The 17,137-nt window shown below is 34.0% G+C and overlaps 2 protein-coding genes across 2 annotated transcripts; one reads left to right on the forward strand and one right to left on the reverse strand.

Moving 5' to 3' along the window:
* Window positions 1-2,594: 2,594 nt before the first annotated feature.
* LOC112032118 (arabinogalactan protein 41) lies at window positions 2,595-3,548 on the forward strand. Its single transcript, XM_024064867.2, has 2 exons — window positions 2,595-2,919; window positions 3,294-3,548. Exons 1-2 carry the CDS (start codon window positions 2,784-2,786, stop codon window positions 3,392-3,394), a joined length of 237 nt encoding a protein of 78 aa, XP_023920635.1. The 5' UTR covers window positions 2,595-2,783; the 3' UTR covers window positions 3,395-3,548.
* Window positions 3,549-3,947: 399 nt separating this feature from the next.
* On the reverse strand, window positions 3,948-10,849 carry LOC112032091 (mitochondrial carrier protein MTM1). Its single transcript, XM_024064799.2, has 10 exons — window positions 10,375-10,849; window positions 9,948-10,022; window positions 9,652-9,768; window positions 8,897-8,956; window positions 8,597-8,767; window positions 8,070-8,169; window positions 6,004-6,095; window positions 5,742-5,891; window positions 4,624-4,682; window positions 3,948-4,426 (listed from the first exon to the last, which is right to left on the reverse strand). The coding sequence occupies exons 1-10, from the start codon at window positions 10,588-10,590 to the stop codon at window positions 4,294-4,296; spliced, it is 1,173 nt and encodes a 390-aa protein (XP_023920567.1). The 5' UTR covers window positions 10,591-10,849; the 3' UTR covers window positions 3,948-4,293.
* Window positions 10,850-17,137: the final 6,288 nt, after the last annotated feature.

Genomic DNA, 17,137 nt, shown 5'->3' on the forward strand with positions numbered 1-17,137 from the left:
TAAATAGGTCTTACTTACACTGAGGAGTTAGTGAGGGCTACTATTAGCCACCCATATGAATAAACAAAGTATAGAGATGAAAATTGACATTTTAATAGCCAATTATGGTCAAATTACACGTTCCAATATTTTATAGGAACAAATACCAAACGACTTTAGAATGAAGAGTTTGTATAAATTTTGCGAAACCCTGAATGCAAAGAGAGAGAGAGAGAGAGAGAGAGAGAGAGAGAGAGAGAGAGAGAGAGAAGTTTTCAACAACAAAAACATTTCATTGCTATTAGGGCTTTCTCAGACTTAGCTAGTGGAGATTCTGCGAACTCAAATGAGGCTCACACTTATTATTATGGTCGAAATGTTAAACTCTCAAGGACAAAATTATTTTGATAAATTTTTTAAAAAGGACTGGGTTGTTCATTTTTGGTAAAATTGGTCAATTGTAGTTAATTGTTTTTAGCTTTTCTATTGGTAATTTTTGTTATTGTAGAAATTTTTTGGGATGTTTATTTTGTTTTAAATGGGTCTAAATGTAATAATAATTTTATGAAACAAAATTACATAGACACTTTAGTTGTGGTGGTTATACCCGTGTCGAACATAGTCATTTAGGACACTTCTGCACACGTGGATCTAATGAAAATGCCTAAAAAACATAAAACCTAGTGTAGTAATCTTGATTGATGACTATTTCATACTGAATTTGTAGTTTCAATTCAAGTGTTTACTGAAAATTTTAAAATTGCCAACGATTCTTGGATTGGATTTTTTGCCTAATTGTATTGTCACCCTATCTCCAACCTTAGACACCACAATAAACACACAACTATGATTAAGTTGCAGATGTTGCATAAGAACAATTAGAGAGCATATAAGGTTATACATCTTCGGTTTTATAGTATATATAAATAATAAAAATATAAATATCAAGAAAGTGACCTCAACTATGTTATTTTACAGGGAGGTATGCCCTTGAATGTGATGGAAGCTACCAAGGGGGATTCGTAGGAAGTTAATTGGTATACCAATTAAGTATGGAAGAAACCAAGATAAATCCAGCTGATTTTTTTTATTTATTTAAATCTAAATTTTTTAATAACTTTAAAAAAATTACTATTGTGATGAGCGGTTATTAGTAAATAAAAAAGTGACCTCAGTGATAAGCCTAAATGTAAAATTATAGTCAGATGTGATATTGGTAGTGCTTACTGTGACAAATGAACTGTCAATTGTAAGGAAAATAAAAAGGGTATCACTGAATGTGACAAAAGTACGGTCAGAAATAATGTTGGTACTGCCCAATATAATAATGGAACGGTCAAATTTGAGAATAAAAAAATAGGGTACCACTGAATGTGACAAAAATAGAGTCAGATGCAATGTTGGTACTACTTAATGTGACAATGGAATCATCAAATGTGAGAAAAAAGTAAGGGAACCACTAAATGTGAGAAAAGAACTGTCACATGTGATGTTGGAACTGCACAATGTGAGGATAGAACCGTCAAATATGAGAAAAAAAAGTAAGGGAACCACCAAATGTGAGAAAAGAACTGTCACATGTGATATTGGAAGTGCACAATGTGAGGATGGAACCGTCAAATATGAGAAAAAAAATAAGGGAACCACCAAATGTGAGAAAAGAACTGTCAAATGTGATGTTGAAACCGCATAATATGAGAAGATGGAACCGTCAAATGTGAGAAACAAATAAGGGAACCACCAAATGTAACAAAAAAACTGACACATGTGATACTAGAACTGCACAATGTGAGAATGGAACCGTCATATGTGAGAAAAAAAGTAAGGGAACCACCAAATGTGAGAAAAGAACTGTCACATGTGATGTTGGAACTGCACAATGTAAGGATGGAACCGTCAAATATGAGAAAAAAGTAACCTATTGTAGCATGTTACCTATTAGTGGGTACCGTACCCTCCCTTTTTTTGGGGGGGTACCGTAGAATTACTCTCATGAAGTATCACAAAAACTTATAATAAGAAAAATTGGGACATTCATAGTAAACTTTTGAAAATTTGCTTCAAATATGAGCTTAAAAAATAAAAAATAAAAAAAGAAAAAAAGGAACAACCTTTATCCAAACTACTACATAGTAAATTCCCAAATTTTAAAATTTAAATAAGTTATTGTCATGATTGTTTAATTAATTTGCAAAATTAAACTCTATTTAAAATTTGAATGCCAGTAAGACTGAAAAGTAACCGTGCAAATTTGAATAAAAATCTTACTATTGATTTTTTAAATAAAAAAAATGAAGTGGATTACATTAGTTTCTAATAATAATTTCGCTAAAATTCAAGTTTGAATATTGGTCGGTTGGATGATTTATCACGGTTTTGCGGTGTCCCAACAATTATAAATAAATAATTAAAATTTTGAAAAAATAAAAATAAAAATAAGATATCAAACATTTTAGCCGTTAAAATTTGTTGGGGTACAATACAAATGGTAGGTCCCACTCCAATTATAGAAGCTGACAGAGTGGATCTATACTGTACCCAAAAAGAAAAAGGAAATGAAAAGGTCGACCCAGAGTCAAAAAAAATTAGTAATTATTTAACGTAATACAATATTGAATATACAACATTGTGGCCAGCCGGATTCCTGTCCAAGGTTGAATATCAGGAGCTGCAAAGCAAGACAAGACCCCCTATTTATATTTATATATTAACTAAACTTTCTCCCACACGCCCTCACAATTCACAAACCAATTCTCCTTCTCATTTTGATATCTCTCTGTGTCTGTGTCTGTGTCTCAATTAAAATGGCAGTGTGTTTTGGTTCTTCATCATCAAGTGGTGGTGTTATTGGGGTAGTGCTCATATTTGCTCTACTGTTTGCCATTGTGGTTGAGGCTCATTCCCCAGCTTCAGCTCCTGCTCCTGCTCCCACCAGCGATGGTATTATTATATACACTTCCTTCTTTCTTTCATTGACTTTTTTAGATCCGAAAAGTTTGCACTTTTTTTCTTTTTGGAAGTGTGTTCCTTACCTACGCATTGTTTTCCTTTTTTTAATTTCTTTCTCGTTTTGCTATTTGGGTGTTGCATCTTGTTTACATTGTTTGTTCAAATTTCATTTTTAATGTAATTCTATTGACGAAATCTTACAGATTAGAAATTTTTGTTTCCTACATTACTATCTAAGAAGCCAAAATTGAATTTCTTTGTGCGTGAGTGTGATTCAAGCAAATAAGCGCTATATTATTATTATTATTATTACATATGCGTTGAAAAATGTGATTCATTCATGTGGACATTGTTGTTGAATTCAGGTACTTCAATTGACCAAGGGATTGCATACGTGCTGATGCTTCTGGCGCTGGTGCTCACATATCTCATCCATCCTCTTGATGCCTCTTCCTACGGCTTCTAGGAAGGAAATATAAGATTTTTAGATGATAGGAAATTGCTTTGTGCATAGCATAGATATATGATATTGGGGATAATTTTCCTCTCTTTTTCATTGATTGTTGGTGGCGTTCATTTGTTTTGGCAATTTAATTGAATGGCATTATTATTTTGGTGAATGATTTTTTTTTTTTCTTTTTTTTTTTCTTTTTTTGCCCCTGGAATATACTCAACTGAAGACGGTCCCAATCCATCTCTATTATAAAATAACCCAAAAAAAGTAGAGAAGAGATCTAAATAAATCCATCCCGGTAACCACTGAGCAGCCCAACACACCAAATTATGAGACAAATAATTTACATTCCTATGCTATAAAGAAGTCCTCAATTTATTTAGTTTCTGTTTATCACTTTGTGCAAGTATCTGGGCCACAAGCGTATATGCACTTCGTTGCATAAAGGGTAAACCCCGCTCACACCTTCTCAAGCGTGCATTATAAATCTTGTAAACTGCACATTTTCTAGCCACTACTTTTATATTTTGCATAGTGACATCTTAAAGATGTGGTGCTAAAGAAATTGCCTTAAAGAATCTGTGGTATTTGCAATTGCAATTGAAGAGATATTCTGTTACAATGCTGAAAAAATGCTTTTGAAATGTAAAAGAAATGAAAATAAGTATTGTGATCTTGGTACTTCAGAATTCAGAAAAAGTAATTTATTTTTGCTTAAGCATTATTTGTTGGATCTCAAGCGCAAACATCCTGCAATGGCAGGCACATCAACGTCAAGTAGGACCTTGTCTAACTCTGTTTATTCCTTTCAAACATTGATGTAATCATCAATGTGCAAAGAACAGTTAGCTTTGTAAAAGGAATGGACCATCGATGTTAGTCATCCCAAAGGCTGAGGGAGTGGCTCCTGATCATTGAGTTAGGTATCTCTGGTGTAAAGCATACTTTACAACTTCATAAAAGGAGACAACAATGCCAACAGAGGGGCCAGCACGAGCAATACGGGGACCAATTCCAGTAAATAGCCCCCTCATTCCACCATCCCTGATCCAAGCAAAAAGTTTAAGGCTTGTATTGTATGCTAGCAATTTGGAAGATCAAAATATAAATTTTAATATAGGAATTAAACATGTTCTAAATGGGATCATCCTACAGTTAAAATTTTGTATTAATGAAATTTTGGATGCAATAGTGATACGGAATTGTACAGTTTGTATCTGATACCAAAGACTGCTACATACCTCCAAATTTCCACCAAAGTTTCCCTTGTCGTCATCTTTAATGCCCTCACAGGATCTTTCTAAATTTAAAAAAGAAAACCATGTTAACAGCCAAATCATAGAAAAAGCCAACTTATAATTTATGCAAGGATTCCAGTTATTTTGTTTCTGCAGTGAACAAATATTTCACTTGTAAAAGACAGAGACGGGGAAAAGAATCACATGTAATTGAATGAAAAAAATTCATTGTAAATTAGCATCAGGTAATTTTGCATTTACTAGTCAGAAGGTTGCCAACTATCTGTTTCTAATGCTTCCACTTTTGTTCTCAGTCACTAGAAAATGCATGGAAGTTTAAGGTAACCCTTCGTAAAGCACGATGGCAGGATATTACTTGCATACCATGTTATGTTGAGTATATGAGAGACGATAGGATTTCCTCCTCTAAGAAAATTTGCATACCATGTTATAGCATAAGAAAACTTTTTGTTATTAGAAGCTCATGCCATACATTGGACCATATTTCATATTTTTGACCTGCCAAATGTTTGGGATCCATTCCTTGTACATGCCATTTATGCATATTCAAACCCACAAATGGAAGAAGAGTTTGACAACATTTTTTATTGGTTCTTTTATCTTGACTCTCTTCAATCTTTATCTAATTTAAAATGCACTTGTATTTGGTGGCCAGGTTTGTTTTATATTCGTCTCTTTACTTTATTGAAAGAGTAGAAAAGAGTAAAGATCACTAGGATGGGAAAAGGTTTCTCTCCAAACCCTTCAAACTCCTCAAATATCTTTTTATTAAATGTGAATTTTGAATATCTAACCGTTGGATTACATGCTCTTATTATATCCTCCATGTTTGCAAAATTTTAAGAAGATCAATAAATACGCCATCAATTAAATGTTTAAATTTCAAATTTTTGTGGTCTAATATTATGTATAAAAAATAAGTTTATTGATCGAATAGTAAATAACATCCAATTTGAACGAAATTTGATGAGTTATGTAGTTTAACGGTTAGATTTTCAATTTCACATCTAATAAAAAGAAATAAAAGGAGTTTGAAGAGTTTCTCTTCAAACTAGTTTGAAGAGAAACCTTGTTCACTAGGATGGGGGTGGGGAATAAACCTCTATCTGCCGACGGGTTTTTGCCACATCTAGCGGACATGTAGCAGCAGCTGCAAGGATTCCTGCAACAAAACCAGCAGAAAAGTTTGTTCCAAGGATGCAGGGTGCACTGGCTTCATCACCCACTAGTCCAAGAATTCTTCTTCGGATCTGCACAAAGCAGCAAGAGAAAGTGGCACCAAGTTGGACATATGTGCAGGATCAACACACGATAAGAAATCATACTGCATCCATTGAAATGTTCGAAAAGATGATATCTCACCGGCTCAAGAGTTGACCAGCAGATTGCAGAGAAAGGAACATCACGTGCAAGTTGTGCTCCAAGTCCGGTCCACAATACACGATAGTTTTGCACTGTTAAAATGAGAATCATATATATGATAAAACCCAAGAAAGAAATACACAAATACGACTTCTGAGTATCCATTGAAAATTTTAATTTTCATGGATTACCATTGTTAGCATTAGCACTAGCTATTTTAGTAATTGTCATATCACTCAAATACTTAGATATGCTACAATTGAGGGATTAAATTGAGCCCTAAACCTATTTTCCAATCTCTTTTCTCTCTTTCTTCTCAACTAACCCAAATCTTCCATACTTTACAAATCAACTTGGCATCAAAGCAATCTTATCCAACCCTAAAACCATTACAACAATCTGGAGATCATTGTTAGATAGCAGGGGCATGCTAACTTCAACATTCATATGATGCCATCAGCACCAGTATGGACAACCAATTCTATTGTGGCGATTTATTTCAAAATTTTTTGAAGCCATATTATGTGAGTCCTTTACCCTTCATTTCTTCTTTTCCCCAAATTTCAGCTCTCTTCTCTCAATCTGCACTTTTTGGGGATTTGCTACTGATATTGACAGGATCACTTCCATATGGACCAAATGGACTTTTTAGGGGGACCTAGATGTTGGTTATTTGTTTATTTTATGAAGCTTTTTCTCAATTATATGGATTTTAGTTACTCAGTCTTCCACACAAGTAAGACTTCTTTGATGTTTGTTGCTTTTTTAGTTCCTTATGTTGGCTATTGGTTGTTTGGTGATGCTAGTTATTATTCTGGTTTCAGCTTATGAGTGTGTCGCACCTTTCTTCTTCTTCTTCTTCTTCTTCTTCTTCTTCTTCTTTTTTTTTTTTTTTTTTTTCTATTTTATAATTTTCCCTTTGTTAGATGCATTTTTTTCCCTTTCTAATTCTGGTTTGAATCAGCTTTGTTGTGTTGGATTGGGTTCTTGTTCCAATTTGTGTTTATTGTGTTCAATATGACTGCAGAAGCCATGGCTAAGGAAAAATCAACATTTCTTGAGGATGAGGGTATGCTTAAAACAATTATCACAAGAAGTTGAATAGTTTAACTGTCTAGCTTGGGAACATGGTGTGAAAGTTTTCTGCGAGGAAAATGAAAATTAATACATTTGACAGGTAACCCCCCTAATATGGGAGATCCAACTTACGAATATTGGATGAGTAAAGATGTTGTTACTATGGGATGGCTCTTTTGATCTGAATAGACCTTATACACTCTATGCCTTTATGGACGCGCTAGTTTTGTAATTTTATGTGCTATTTGAGGGTAATATGACTTGTGTCCTCCTTATATTCTTCTTTTGTACATTTGCTTCTTTTTTTAATAAGATATATTTATTACCCATAAAACAAATATTACAACTTGTGACAAATAGACCACAAGCTAACAAATTCTATTTTCCATGAGCACACCAAGCACATAGAAATCTGACCATCAGTCAAGATTTATTGAAGAGGAAACAAATTGTCAATCTCTATGTTAACTCAAATGATCAACTGGTTGTTATTCTTCTGAAGTTCTTAGCGTGCATTTTCTTTCAACAATTGTCTTCCGAGCTAGGCATGCTTATCTATATACTCCAACTTCAAGGGGATTGTTAGCATTACCAATGAGGAAGGGTGAACATAGAAGGTGGATAAGAATACATGTGAAACCATGATAAGTTTGTTGAGGGTCCATATCTAACCCCATAGATTTGGGACTAAGGATTATTTGTTGTCTTGTTATATTAACTTAATGATGTAATCATGTTATATACTAAGGATCCACACGCAAAAGACTAATTACTAGAGACCTAATTCCTAAACTTATTTTCTAATATCTCTTCTTTCATTCTTCTCTCTGTTCTTGTCACCTAATCCTGATCTTCCATTATTTCCAACTCAACTACAAGATCACCACATCATCTTGCCTAACATCAACTACAAATCCACATATCTAAGAGGATATGAGAGACAGAACTCAATAAAACCTAGACAAATCATATCAGAAGTACACACTCACAATTTTGAAGTAGGTTTGTGCTCTTGATTGGTTTGATGACCTCAAGCAATGTCTTCCATACTCCTGGAGGCCTCACCCCAATTTGGGTTTCCTTAAAAGCCTATATTAAAAAGACAAGAAAACCAGAATGAAAAACATCAATCAGAAACAATTCTCCATTACAGTAGTTCCCAGAACATATGTAGCACAAATTCTCCATAAAAGTAGTTCTTGTTGACAGAGCTAATTTCCGTTTAGCTCATGTACAACTTTTTAAAGCTTTAATTTTTCAAGTACAATTGTACTTTTTGCCTAGCTTTTTTTTATAAACCTAATATACCAATGAAAATATGTTCTCTTAAATGAGCACAATGTAAGCAATCCCAATACAAATGAAGTTACTCCTTTCCTTTCCTGTTTTCTCTTTTCCATTTCTGTTTTTTCAAAGTCAAATCTCCTATAAATTTATTAAATGTACAAGGAATACTAAAACCAAGTTCTTGGTTTGGATGAAAAGCTCAGTATTACACAAGTACAACACTACTGACCTGCATGCGGGTCCTTGCCAGTTCAACAGGGTAACAAGAAACACAAGCTAATGACCGTGAAACAGACCCTGCAACTAATGGGACATATGGAGTCAAGTTTGGAGCATTCTGAGTCGTAAATTCTTCCATTGAATTACGGAATATATCATAACAAGGCAAGTAGATGCCAACCTGGTTGTCAATTAATAATAATAACTTTCATCAAGACAGCAAACAACAAAAGATACAAACAATAGGTTATGCTTGGATCAATCCAGAGAAGATACTATAAAGACAAATTCCTAGCTAAGAGAGACTTACAGTTGGCACAGCCAATGCTAAGCTTGCATTTGTCCCTCTCCACAGCCTAGTAAAGCCTTCCTGCACAAATTCACTCCTTGAAGCCTCTAGAGATAAGCGATTTGCACACCAAACACAAAGTTGATAATATAAAAACAAATACATCTTTAAGCTGCACATAACAGCAGGTGCATCTGCAAGACACGGACAGAGCAACTTAACAGCATTTATAAGAAGCCTGATTGTAAGTGTCATGCATGTGCTACAATGACGCTAATGAACTTGGTTTAAATACAATTTTCGTATTGATTGACATCCTAAACTTATTTGGTATGCAATACTCACGAAGCTACAGAAAGGCTACAAACTTGTAAAAGGAGATAAATTCCAGCAGTAAAATGTTAAAACTATCCCTAAAAATGCAATAAACTTCATAATCCCTTTTTTCCCTTCTACTTTTAAGCAATGAGTCCTCAAAAACCTAATCCTGCATCAGTAGTATATCAATAATAGATCCAGAATCCTGAGTGTAAAGCTTTATTAAGAAACAGGACAGTGATTTAGAAAATATTCAATTCACAACTCGATTGAAAGAAACGATTTTTAAGGGTATATATACAGAAGTCTCCTCCTTGAAAAACAAAAGAATGCAAGCTTATTTGCTTCTATTATTTTAGAAAGTATAATGACATTGCAAGAGGCCAGCTGCTAAATATTTTGAAACTTTGGTTATGGAACAAATTTTTCCATACACTCATATATGTATGTTTACTAACCTGACGTATGACTTTGTACAAAACATCCAGTGTTCCCGTATACCGGCTACAATCTGAAGGGCATACTGGTGGCTCAGAGCCAAGAACTGCACGTGCAGATCTCAAATCGGGAAGCATCTAAAACATAAAAGACAATAAGCATTCAACATATAACCTACATTAAAGTTTCCTTTCTTGCACAAACAGTAATAACTATGTCACAACGTCGTTTAAACAACGAAAACTGCTATTTAAACAATACAACCAAACAGTAATAATTTGCAAGTAAAGAATCAAAAAACAAGGTGTAAGCATACCGTGTTTGTGTCAAAACATGCCATATGACATGGTCCCTGATAGGGAACTCCCGCAGCCTGTGCTTGCAACCTTGTCTGGACATAATACAATACACATCAAAAACTATTGTCATAGAAACAAAACCTCAAGTTAAAGACTAAAAATGCAAGTATTAGAATAATGATTAAATTCCCTTCCTAATAGCTGAATTTAATTTTTGGTAATTTTGTCACGATGAGGTCTAAGTTCAAACAATTGTCTCCACTGTACGAGCAGAGCGGGGCGTTGTATTTGTATTGGTGGGTGGTTTTTTCTAAGGTTTAAAATTCTCCCTCCCCATTCCATTGTATTTGTATCTATCAATCAAATAAATGGTAGAAAATTAGAGAGAGAGAGAGATGTTGCAGCAGCAATCTACATAAGAAAGTGATTGTAAAGCATTTCCACCTTGGCGATATCGAGAGGGTTAACGAGAACAGCGGAGATGGCGGCGGCGCCAGCAGCAGAGAAAGCCCTCTCTCCAAACCCCAAATTCATATCAGAAAAAGATTTCTTATTATTATCAGAAGAAGACGACATGGATGAAACGTTTCCTTCAAAATCAACCCTTGTAGTTGCTGCTGCACTTATCCATGAAGGTAGACTCGGCCTTGACCTCACCATTCCTCTTTCTCTAATTTTTTTGAAATTGAATACTGTTGTTTGTTCATTGTTGTTGTGTTACTCAACTGTTGGGATACATATTATTATATATGTTTTTAATTCGATTGTTGTTGAAAAATGTAACAAGGTTATAGGAGGAGGAGGAAGAGAGAGTTGAGAAATGAAAGGAGATTGATTGGTTTGTAACTGATGAAAATGAAAGGAGGGAGCAGGCAGAGGCACTGGGTTTTCCTACTTTCTAGGGCTTTCTTTCCTTCCATTTTTCATAATTTTGCGTGGGAAATTCCAATATTATATTATATTTAATAATTTGCTGATTGTGATTCGTCGCGTGCAACGGCGCCAAACAATTTGCGTGTGCCCTCACGTCTACTTCTACCACCAGTCTAGTCTAGTAGTGTGTGTCAATTTACACATTCTTTTATTGATATTTTACAATCGAATATTAGAAACAAAAAAAAAATGATGTTATTATTAAGTTTAATAAGATTTTTTTTTTTTTTTTTTTGTAGTGTCACACACTTTCACTTTCACATACATTTTAGTATAACTATTTTATGTGATAAATTGTAATTAATAGAGAAAAAATTATGGGTCATATAATAATACGTATTCTCAGTTATAGTCCACCACAGTACAATCGTTTGTGGCAAGATAGGTGTGAAAGTTTCGTGCTACTAAAATTAAAGAAATGCTGGTGACATACACTTTTGCACAATTTTGTGTCACAACTCGCCACATAGCGAGTTGTGATTAGTTAGAGTGTGTTTGTGGGCCATGTGAGAACACACTCTAACCAACCATAACTCGTCATGTGACGAGTTGTGGCACAAAATTGTGCAATTGTTTGTGTGGTCTGAATTTTTTATTTGTTAAACTTTCAAGTGGTTGGTTCCAACTAATTTCTAAACTTTTACTCAAAAATAATAATAATAATAATTCCAGAGTCCAGGCTTCCAGATGATCTGATGTTGGACTATGGGCTCCACACCAAAATATACTCCTATTCTGGGCTTGAGTTAGCCAACCCTTTTCCGCCCTAATTCGATTTTCGGCTACAGCTCGGCCTGCCGTATGCATAAATCCATTTAGCAATGCAAACCCCACTACTACATACATACATACATACATACATACATACATATATATATATATAGTTGGAGAAAAAAAAATTCAAAATACCTTCTTTTTTCTTTTTTTAAGGGTATGGCACCTCTACTAGTTAATGTGCTATGACTAATTACCAAAATATTATATTAAAGTCAAGAGTCTTGTAACTCAACTAATTGACATCTCTTTATATACCAAGATCACATTACATATGACCATAACTAATCACTTTGATGGTTTTTTTTTTTTTTTTAATCACATTGAATCATATCAGTGTCACATTGGATAGTAATAACTTCAAATGTGACAGTATCAACATCTCATTTGTTGGTAACTTTTTTTTTTTTCAAATTTAAATTCCTAATATAGTCGCTTAGGATAGTAATAACGGTATGTAAAACAGTAACTACTTCACATTTTTTATGGCATTTGTGGACGCCCCAAAAAAGAAAGGAAAAGCTAAGAAAAGCTCGATTAGGGGCTTGTCTTTCCTATTTTCTTTTGGTTTATTACACATTGGGTCCTTGGCGACATGACTCTTTGTATGCATATGTTTCTAAGATGGGGTGATATCTATATGTGAGTCTCTTTTTCTTATATTTATTTTAGGAGTCACCACCAATCATTAGTTTTGTATTATGTGTGATTGGTCACCTATTTGTCTAATTCTTTTTAAGTTACCTAATTAACAACCCAATTTTAAGGGTTGTTAATTAAGGTAAACCAAAAGTCTCGAACAAAAAATTTTGGACTCGAAAGTTCAATTACGTGTGAGGAAGGTGTTAGGCACACATGGCCTAAGCCATCACATACCATCTAATTAGGAATGAAAAGATTTATCATAGGTGTTGTGGTTGCTTTCTCAAGTGAAAAGGCAACCAAAAAGAAAAAGGGTAGAAAACGTTTTTTAGGTGTACAAAGAGAACACAACAATATATAACACAATAAATAAATGGAACAACATTAACAATAAGTAGGTAAATAGAGAGGCAAATAAAGAAATAGACAAGTTAATAGATGGAGAAAATAATAAAGGGCAACAAAGAAATTTCCCCTATATAAGTTTTAACCTTGCCACGTCTAGGCCTTATGGGTTCTTTTCCATACTAAGGAATGGGAGACCTAGAGCCTTCTACCATCCTCCTAGGAAACATGCTCATATTGTGTCTAGAAACAAGGTTTAAAACCCATTTAGAGCATCGGCATTGGTGTTGTCACATTGCTATATTGCTACTTTTAACAACCAACACCACAAAAATAGGGCTACATTGGTAGTGTTATTGTCAAATTTTTTAACAATTGAGCTACAATCATTTATGGCAGTCTATTGTAGCAAAATAGTTATAAATATATATATATATATATATTTTATTCCATGATTCTCAATAAAATATTGTTTTTTCCCTTCTTCTTTTTTTCCTTTCTCTCTCTTTTTTGCCTTCACCCAATTCTATATTCTCTCTCTCTACATTCTATGTTTCTCCCTCTCACCCCAGCCTGCCTCTCTCTCCCAATTCTCTCACGCTCTTCTTAGTTTCCTCTATTTTTTCGTTTCCTCTAGGATCAGTGGCTGGGTTGTTACTGTTGTGGTTAGATTGTTGTGGTGGGTTGTTGAGGTGAGTTTATGGTGGTGGTGGTTGATATTTTTTTAAAATTAAAAAAAAAAAAAAAAATCAGAGTTGTGGTGCTGGATTTTTGGAGGTGTTGGTGGCAGTGGTGGTAGTGGTGGTGGATGTAACCAGCAATGGTGTGGGTTTGTTGCTTGTTCAAAACAGAGAGAGAGAGAGAGAGTAAAGAAATAATAAATAAATAATATTCAAATAAAGTGGTAAAAAAAATAGAACCATTAATGCTGGGTATATTGTTAAGTGTGGTGTTAAAATAGATAAAGTAGTTTTTTGAGTTGCTAAAAATTAAAAAATATAGCTTCACCAATGTGAATGCTCATAGGAGAAACCCACCAACATATAGAACAATATAATAAACAAGTAACACAATATGTAAATAGAACATTATGTAAAGAACAACAAATAAATAGAACAAGCATAATAAAATAAGAGGAAGGAAATAAAGAGCAATAATGTAAATAACAAGGTAAAGAAATAAGGCATTTTATAGATGAAATATAATGTTTACAAGGAGGAAAAAAGAAAAAGGAAATGGGTATAGCTATGAATAAGCAAATCCATTTCTTACAAGCTTACCCACTTACCTAAAGCTTTTTGGGAGTGAGAAATGGAAGGGGAAGTGGCTAGAATTTTTAGAGAGGTTTCCTAGGGGAAGTAAAAAAACTAGAGAGAGAAAATAAAAGACGAGAGAGAGGAAGAGTTTCCTAGTTTAGAGAATTTTTGTAAGTTTTTTTGTGTGTTTTTCCAAAAAAGAGGGGGGTATTTATAGGAGTGGGTGACCAAAAGGAGGTGTTGCAGCACCAACTCCACATGGCTGCATGTCACAATGCAGCTAGGTGGGGTGTGTTGCGCAACACCTCACCTAGTGTCTCCTACTTCCTCTCAAAATTTTCTTATTTCGTCTTTTTCCTGATTCTGGTCCAATCTTCATGCTTCTGTTTGACAGCCTTTTTGAGCTCCGATTTCTTCAGATTTGGTGTCCCTGGAAAGGTTTGGATGCCTAGTTTCATAAGCTTTGGCCTCATTTGATTTGGAGTTACGATTGTAGATATATCGCATCTACAAGAGAGGTAACACAATGTAGGAAATTTTGCAACACTTTTCTTGGAAAATTCATTTCTCTCAATCCGTGGTGGCTATCATCAAGCCCTTTTTATGGAAGGTAGTTGAGAAATCATAATTCAATCTTATTCAAGCAGATTGCTCCAATTGTTGCTCAATTGGTATAGTTTTGTGCGTGAAAACAACTCTTTTTGACATGAAAATAGTGAAACATTTAAACAAGGTTTCGGAATTTTATTGATGTCGCATCCGTTTTAACTCCAATTTGTGGCTAATGAATTGTCGTTTCGAAGGAAAATATATGATCTACAAGATGGTTTAAAATTTATCCTAATCCGACGATCGAACCAAAAAGTCAATTTTTTTACCATCCTCAGTTAGGGTTTTTGGTCTAATTCTTGCTAAAATTGGCAAAATTGACTTTGTATTTTTGCTTCATCATCTGATTTGGGTAAATTATATTTCTTTAACTTATTCCCCACTTTTGGCTTTAAAAATCATGGTTTTCACCCTTTTTTGAATTCTAAAATATTATTTTGATGCATTAATCAAATCGGATGAAATATAGAGATTGAAGAGTTATCTAAGTAGAAATAAATGAGAAAAATAATATTTGAATAAAACACGTGTCAACCAAAATAGGAGTAAAAAACAAAAGATTAAACAAACCTGGCCCACCATGTGCTGATGTACATCGCAAAGAATATGAAATAATAAAGGTATGAAAAGTGGAGTACAACAAACTAAAGAATCTTAATAAAGTGACAACAAATAAATATGGAAAATAGAAAATAACATGATATGAAAGGTAAAATGTAATCCAAATTAATCACTGAAGTAAACTTGATAATCCACATACCTCACTTAAGCTTTTTTGCTTAATTGGGAAGAGAATAAATTAATAGGTTCACACAACTAGGAAGATTAAAAAAGCAATAGGACCACGTCCTGTTGGTTTAAATACAAGAAGATAATCTATTAGAGAATTTGTTGACATTAAGCCTTGTTCAATAATTGTCAAAAAAAAAAAACATGGACATAACTTCTAACGAAAGAACATGATTTGACACACAATTTCAAGGAATTTTCAATTTAGCTCAAAATTGCAACATACTTCCGTATATGCATCTATGAAAGGCCTAATCTACTACCATCTTGCAGTGTACCAATTGTAGTAAAGAATATGTGTGTAGTGAGTGATACGAATTAATGTGCAAGTTACAGACAAATATGAGAGGTGATTTAGAAAAACTAACACATAGTCACTTTTATCATACATCAAAACGGCTTGATTAAGACTATCACTAAAAAGTTACATCATATAACACCTATATCTCTTAGACACTATTTTGAATCATTTGACATGTGCATACATATGATTGGACGCTTTTAGGATCAAATCAATATCGATTTAGTTTCAGTGGGCATACATAGATAACAATTTATGATCTTTTTCAACTTTGTTTTTGAAATGTGAAACAAACAAGTTGGCTTTCCTTAAATTTGAGAATTACTTATGTAGGGTCAAAATTTGTAGCCCTAGCCCAAAAGATGTGGAATATGAGCCCAACACACTTGAAACTTGATTAAATTGATGTCCGAGGAGATAAACTATGAACTGAACTACTGTTCTTGAAAACTAATACAATCCTTAGTGCTACAGTAAATCTTCTTCTTTTTTCTCTTTCTGTTTCTTCCGATCTCCTTCTTATGGGAAGTCTTTTACATTTATATAGTTTTCTTTCAAACCATCTTGATCGTACACTTGTTCATCATCTAAGCATTCACTTGAGTATATGTCCCATCAGACATCTTTTTTCATTCTCTATGAGTGGTGGTAGCTGAGATTGCACTGTTCATGAGTCTTCTCCGCATAAATACAGTTAGAAAAGTTGCTGCAGTGCATTTAATGCGGTGGTAGCAGCTTATATAGTTTTCTTATGGGAAGTCTTTTACATTTATATAGTTTTCTTTCAGACCATCTTGATCGTATACTTGTTCATCATCTAAACATTCACTCGAGTATATGTCCCATCAGACTTTTTTTTTCGTTCTCTATGAGTGGTGGTAACTAAAATTGCACTGTTCAGAGGGTCTTCTCCATATAAATATAGCCAGAAAAGTTGTTGTAATACATTTAATGCAGTGGTAGCAGCTTTTCCTTTAGATATCTCTGTATTCTTATCATCTTTATACGTGCTTGAAGTTCATCCTTATCATTGGAACTTCTTGAAAGGTCACCTAAACCGTCCAAGTATTCGCTTGACTGATATTCATCGTATCTAAGAAGGATACACTCCTCGGAATATATTCCTCTATCCTTTCCTTACGTGATTCTCCACTCTGGGACATTTCCCAATCATTTACTCCTCCTCAGACGTACCCATATCTTCAAATAGGACCCAAGGCCCAATATATGAACTTGGGCTTTTATCCCCACAACTTATAGTTTGGTTGAGCGGATGGAGAAGTGGGAGAATGGAAATTGTTGAGAGGATAGATAATGTTTTAATTTTCTATTTGGTGTGTTTGGTAAAGAGGATAGAGAAAAAAAAAAAAACTATTTTTCTCTTTTCGTAATTTGAAATAATGGGATAACATGGATAATTTTTATGTTTATGGTCTATTTTCTCTCTTATTTGTTCTCTAGTTTGAAAAGAATACGAATGGTGGGCCCCGGTGATAACTCCTCCACCTCACCATCTTCCTTTCTCCTTATTTTCTCTCCAACCAAAGAAAATCTCATT

Source organism: Quercus suber, unplaced genomic scaffold (genome assembly GCF_002906115.3).
Source record: "Quercus suber isolate HL8 unplaced genomic scaffold, Cork oak 2.0 scaffold_11, whole genome shotgun sequence".
NCBI lineage: Eukaryota > Viridiplantae > Streptophyta > Magnoliopsida > Fagales > Fagaceae > Quercus > Quercus suber.

What these genes read in the sequence shown, in the direction of transcription:
- LOC112032091 (XM_024064799.2), bottom strand. Translation starts at nt 10,590, where the DNA reads ATGGTGAGGTCAAGGCCGAGTCTACCTTCATGGATAAGTGCAGCAGCA. An exon ending in CATGTTTTGACACAAACACG is followed by an intron (nt 9,769 to 9,947) that starts GTATGCTTACAC and finishes TTTATGTTTTAG; the next exon opens with ATGCTTCCCGATTTGAGATC. An exon ending in TGTACAAAGTCATACGTCAG is followed by an intron (nt 8,957 to 9,651) that starts GTTAGTAAACAT and finishes GAATTTGTGCAG; the next exon opens with GAAGGCTTTACTAGGCTGTG.
- LOC112032118 (XM_024064867.2), top strand. Translation starts at nt 2,784, where the DNA reads ATGGCAGTGTGTTTTGGTTCTTCATCATCAAGTGGTGGTGTTATTGGG. An exon ending in TCCTGCTCCCACCAGCGATG is followed by an intron (nt 2,920 to 3,293) that starts GTATTATTATAT and finishes TGTTGAATTCAG; the next exon opens with GTACTTCAATTGACCAAGGG.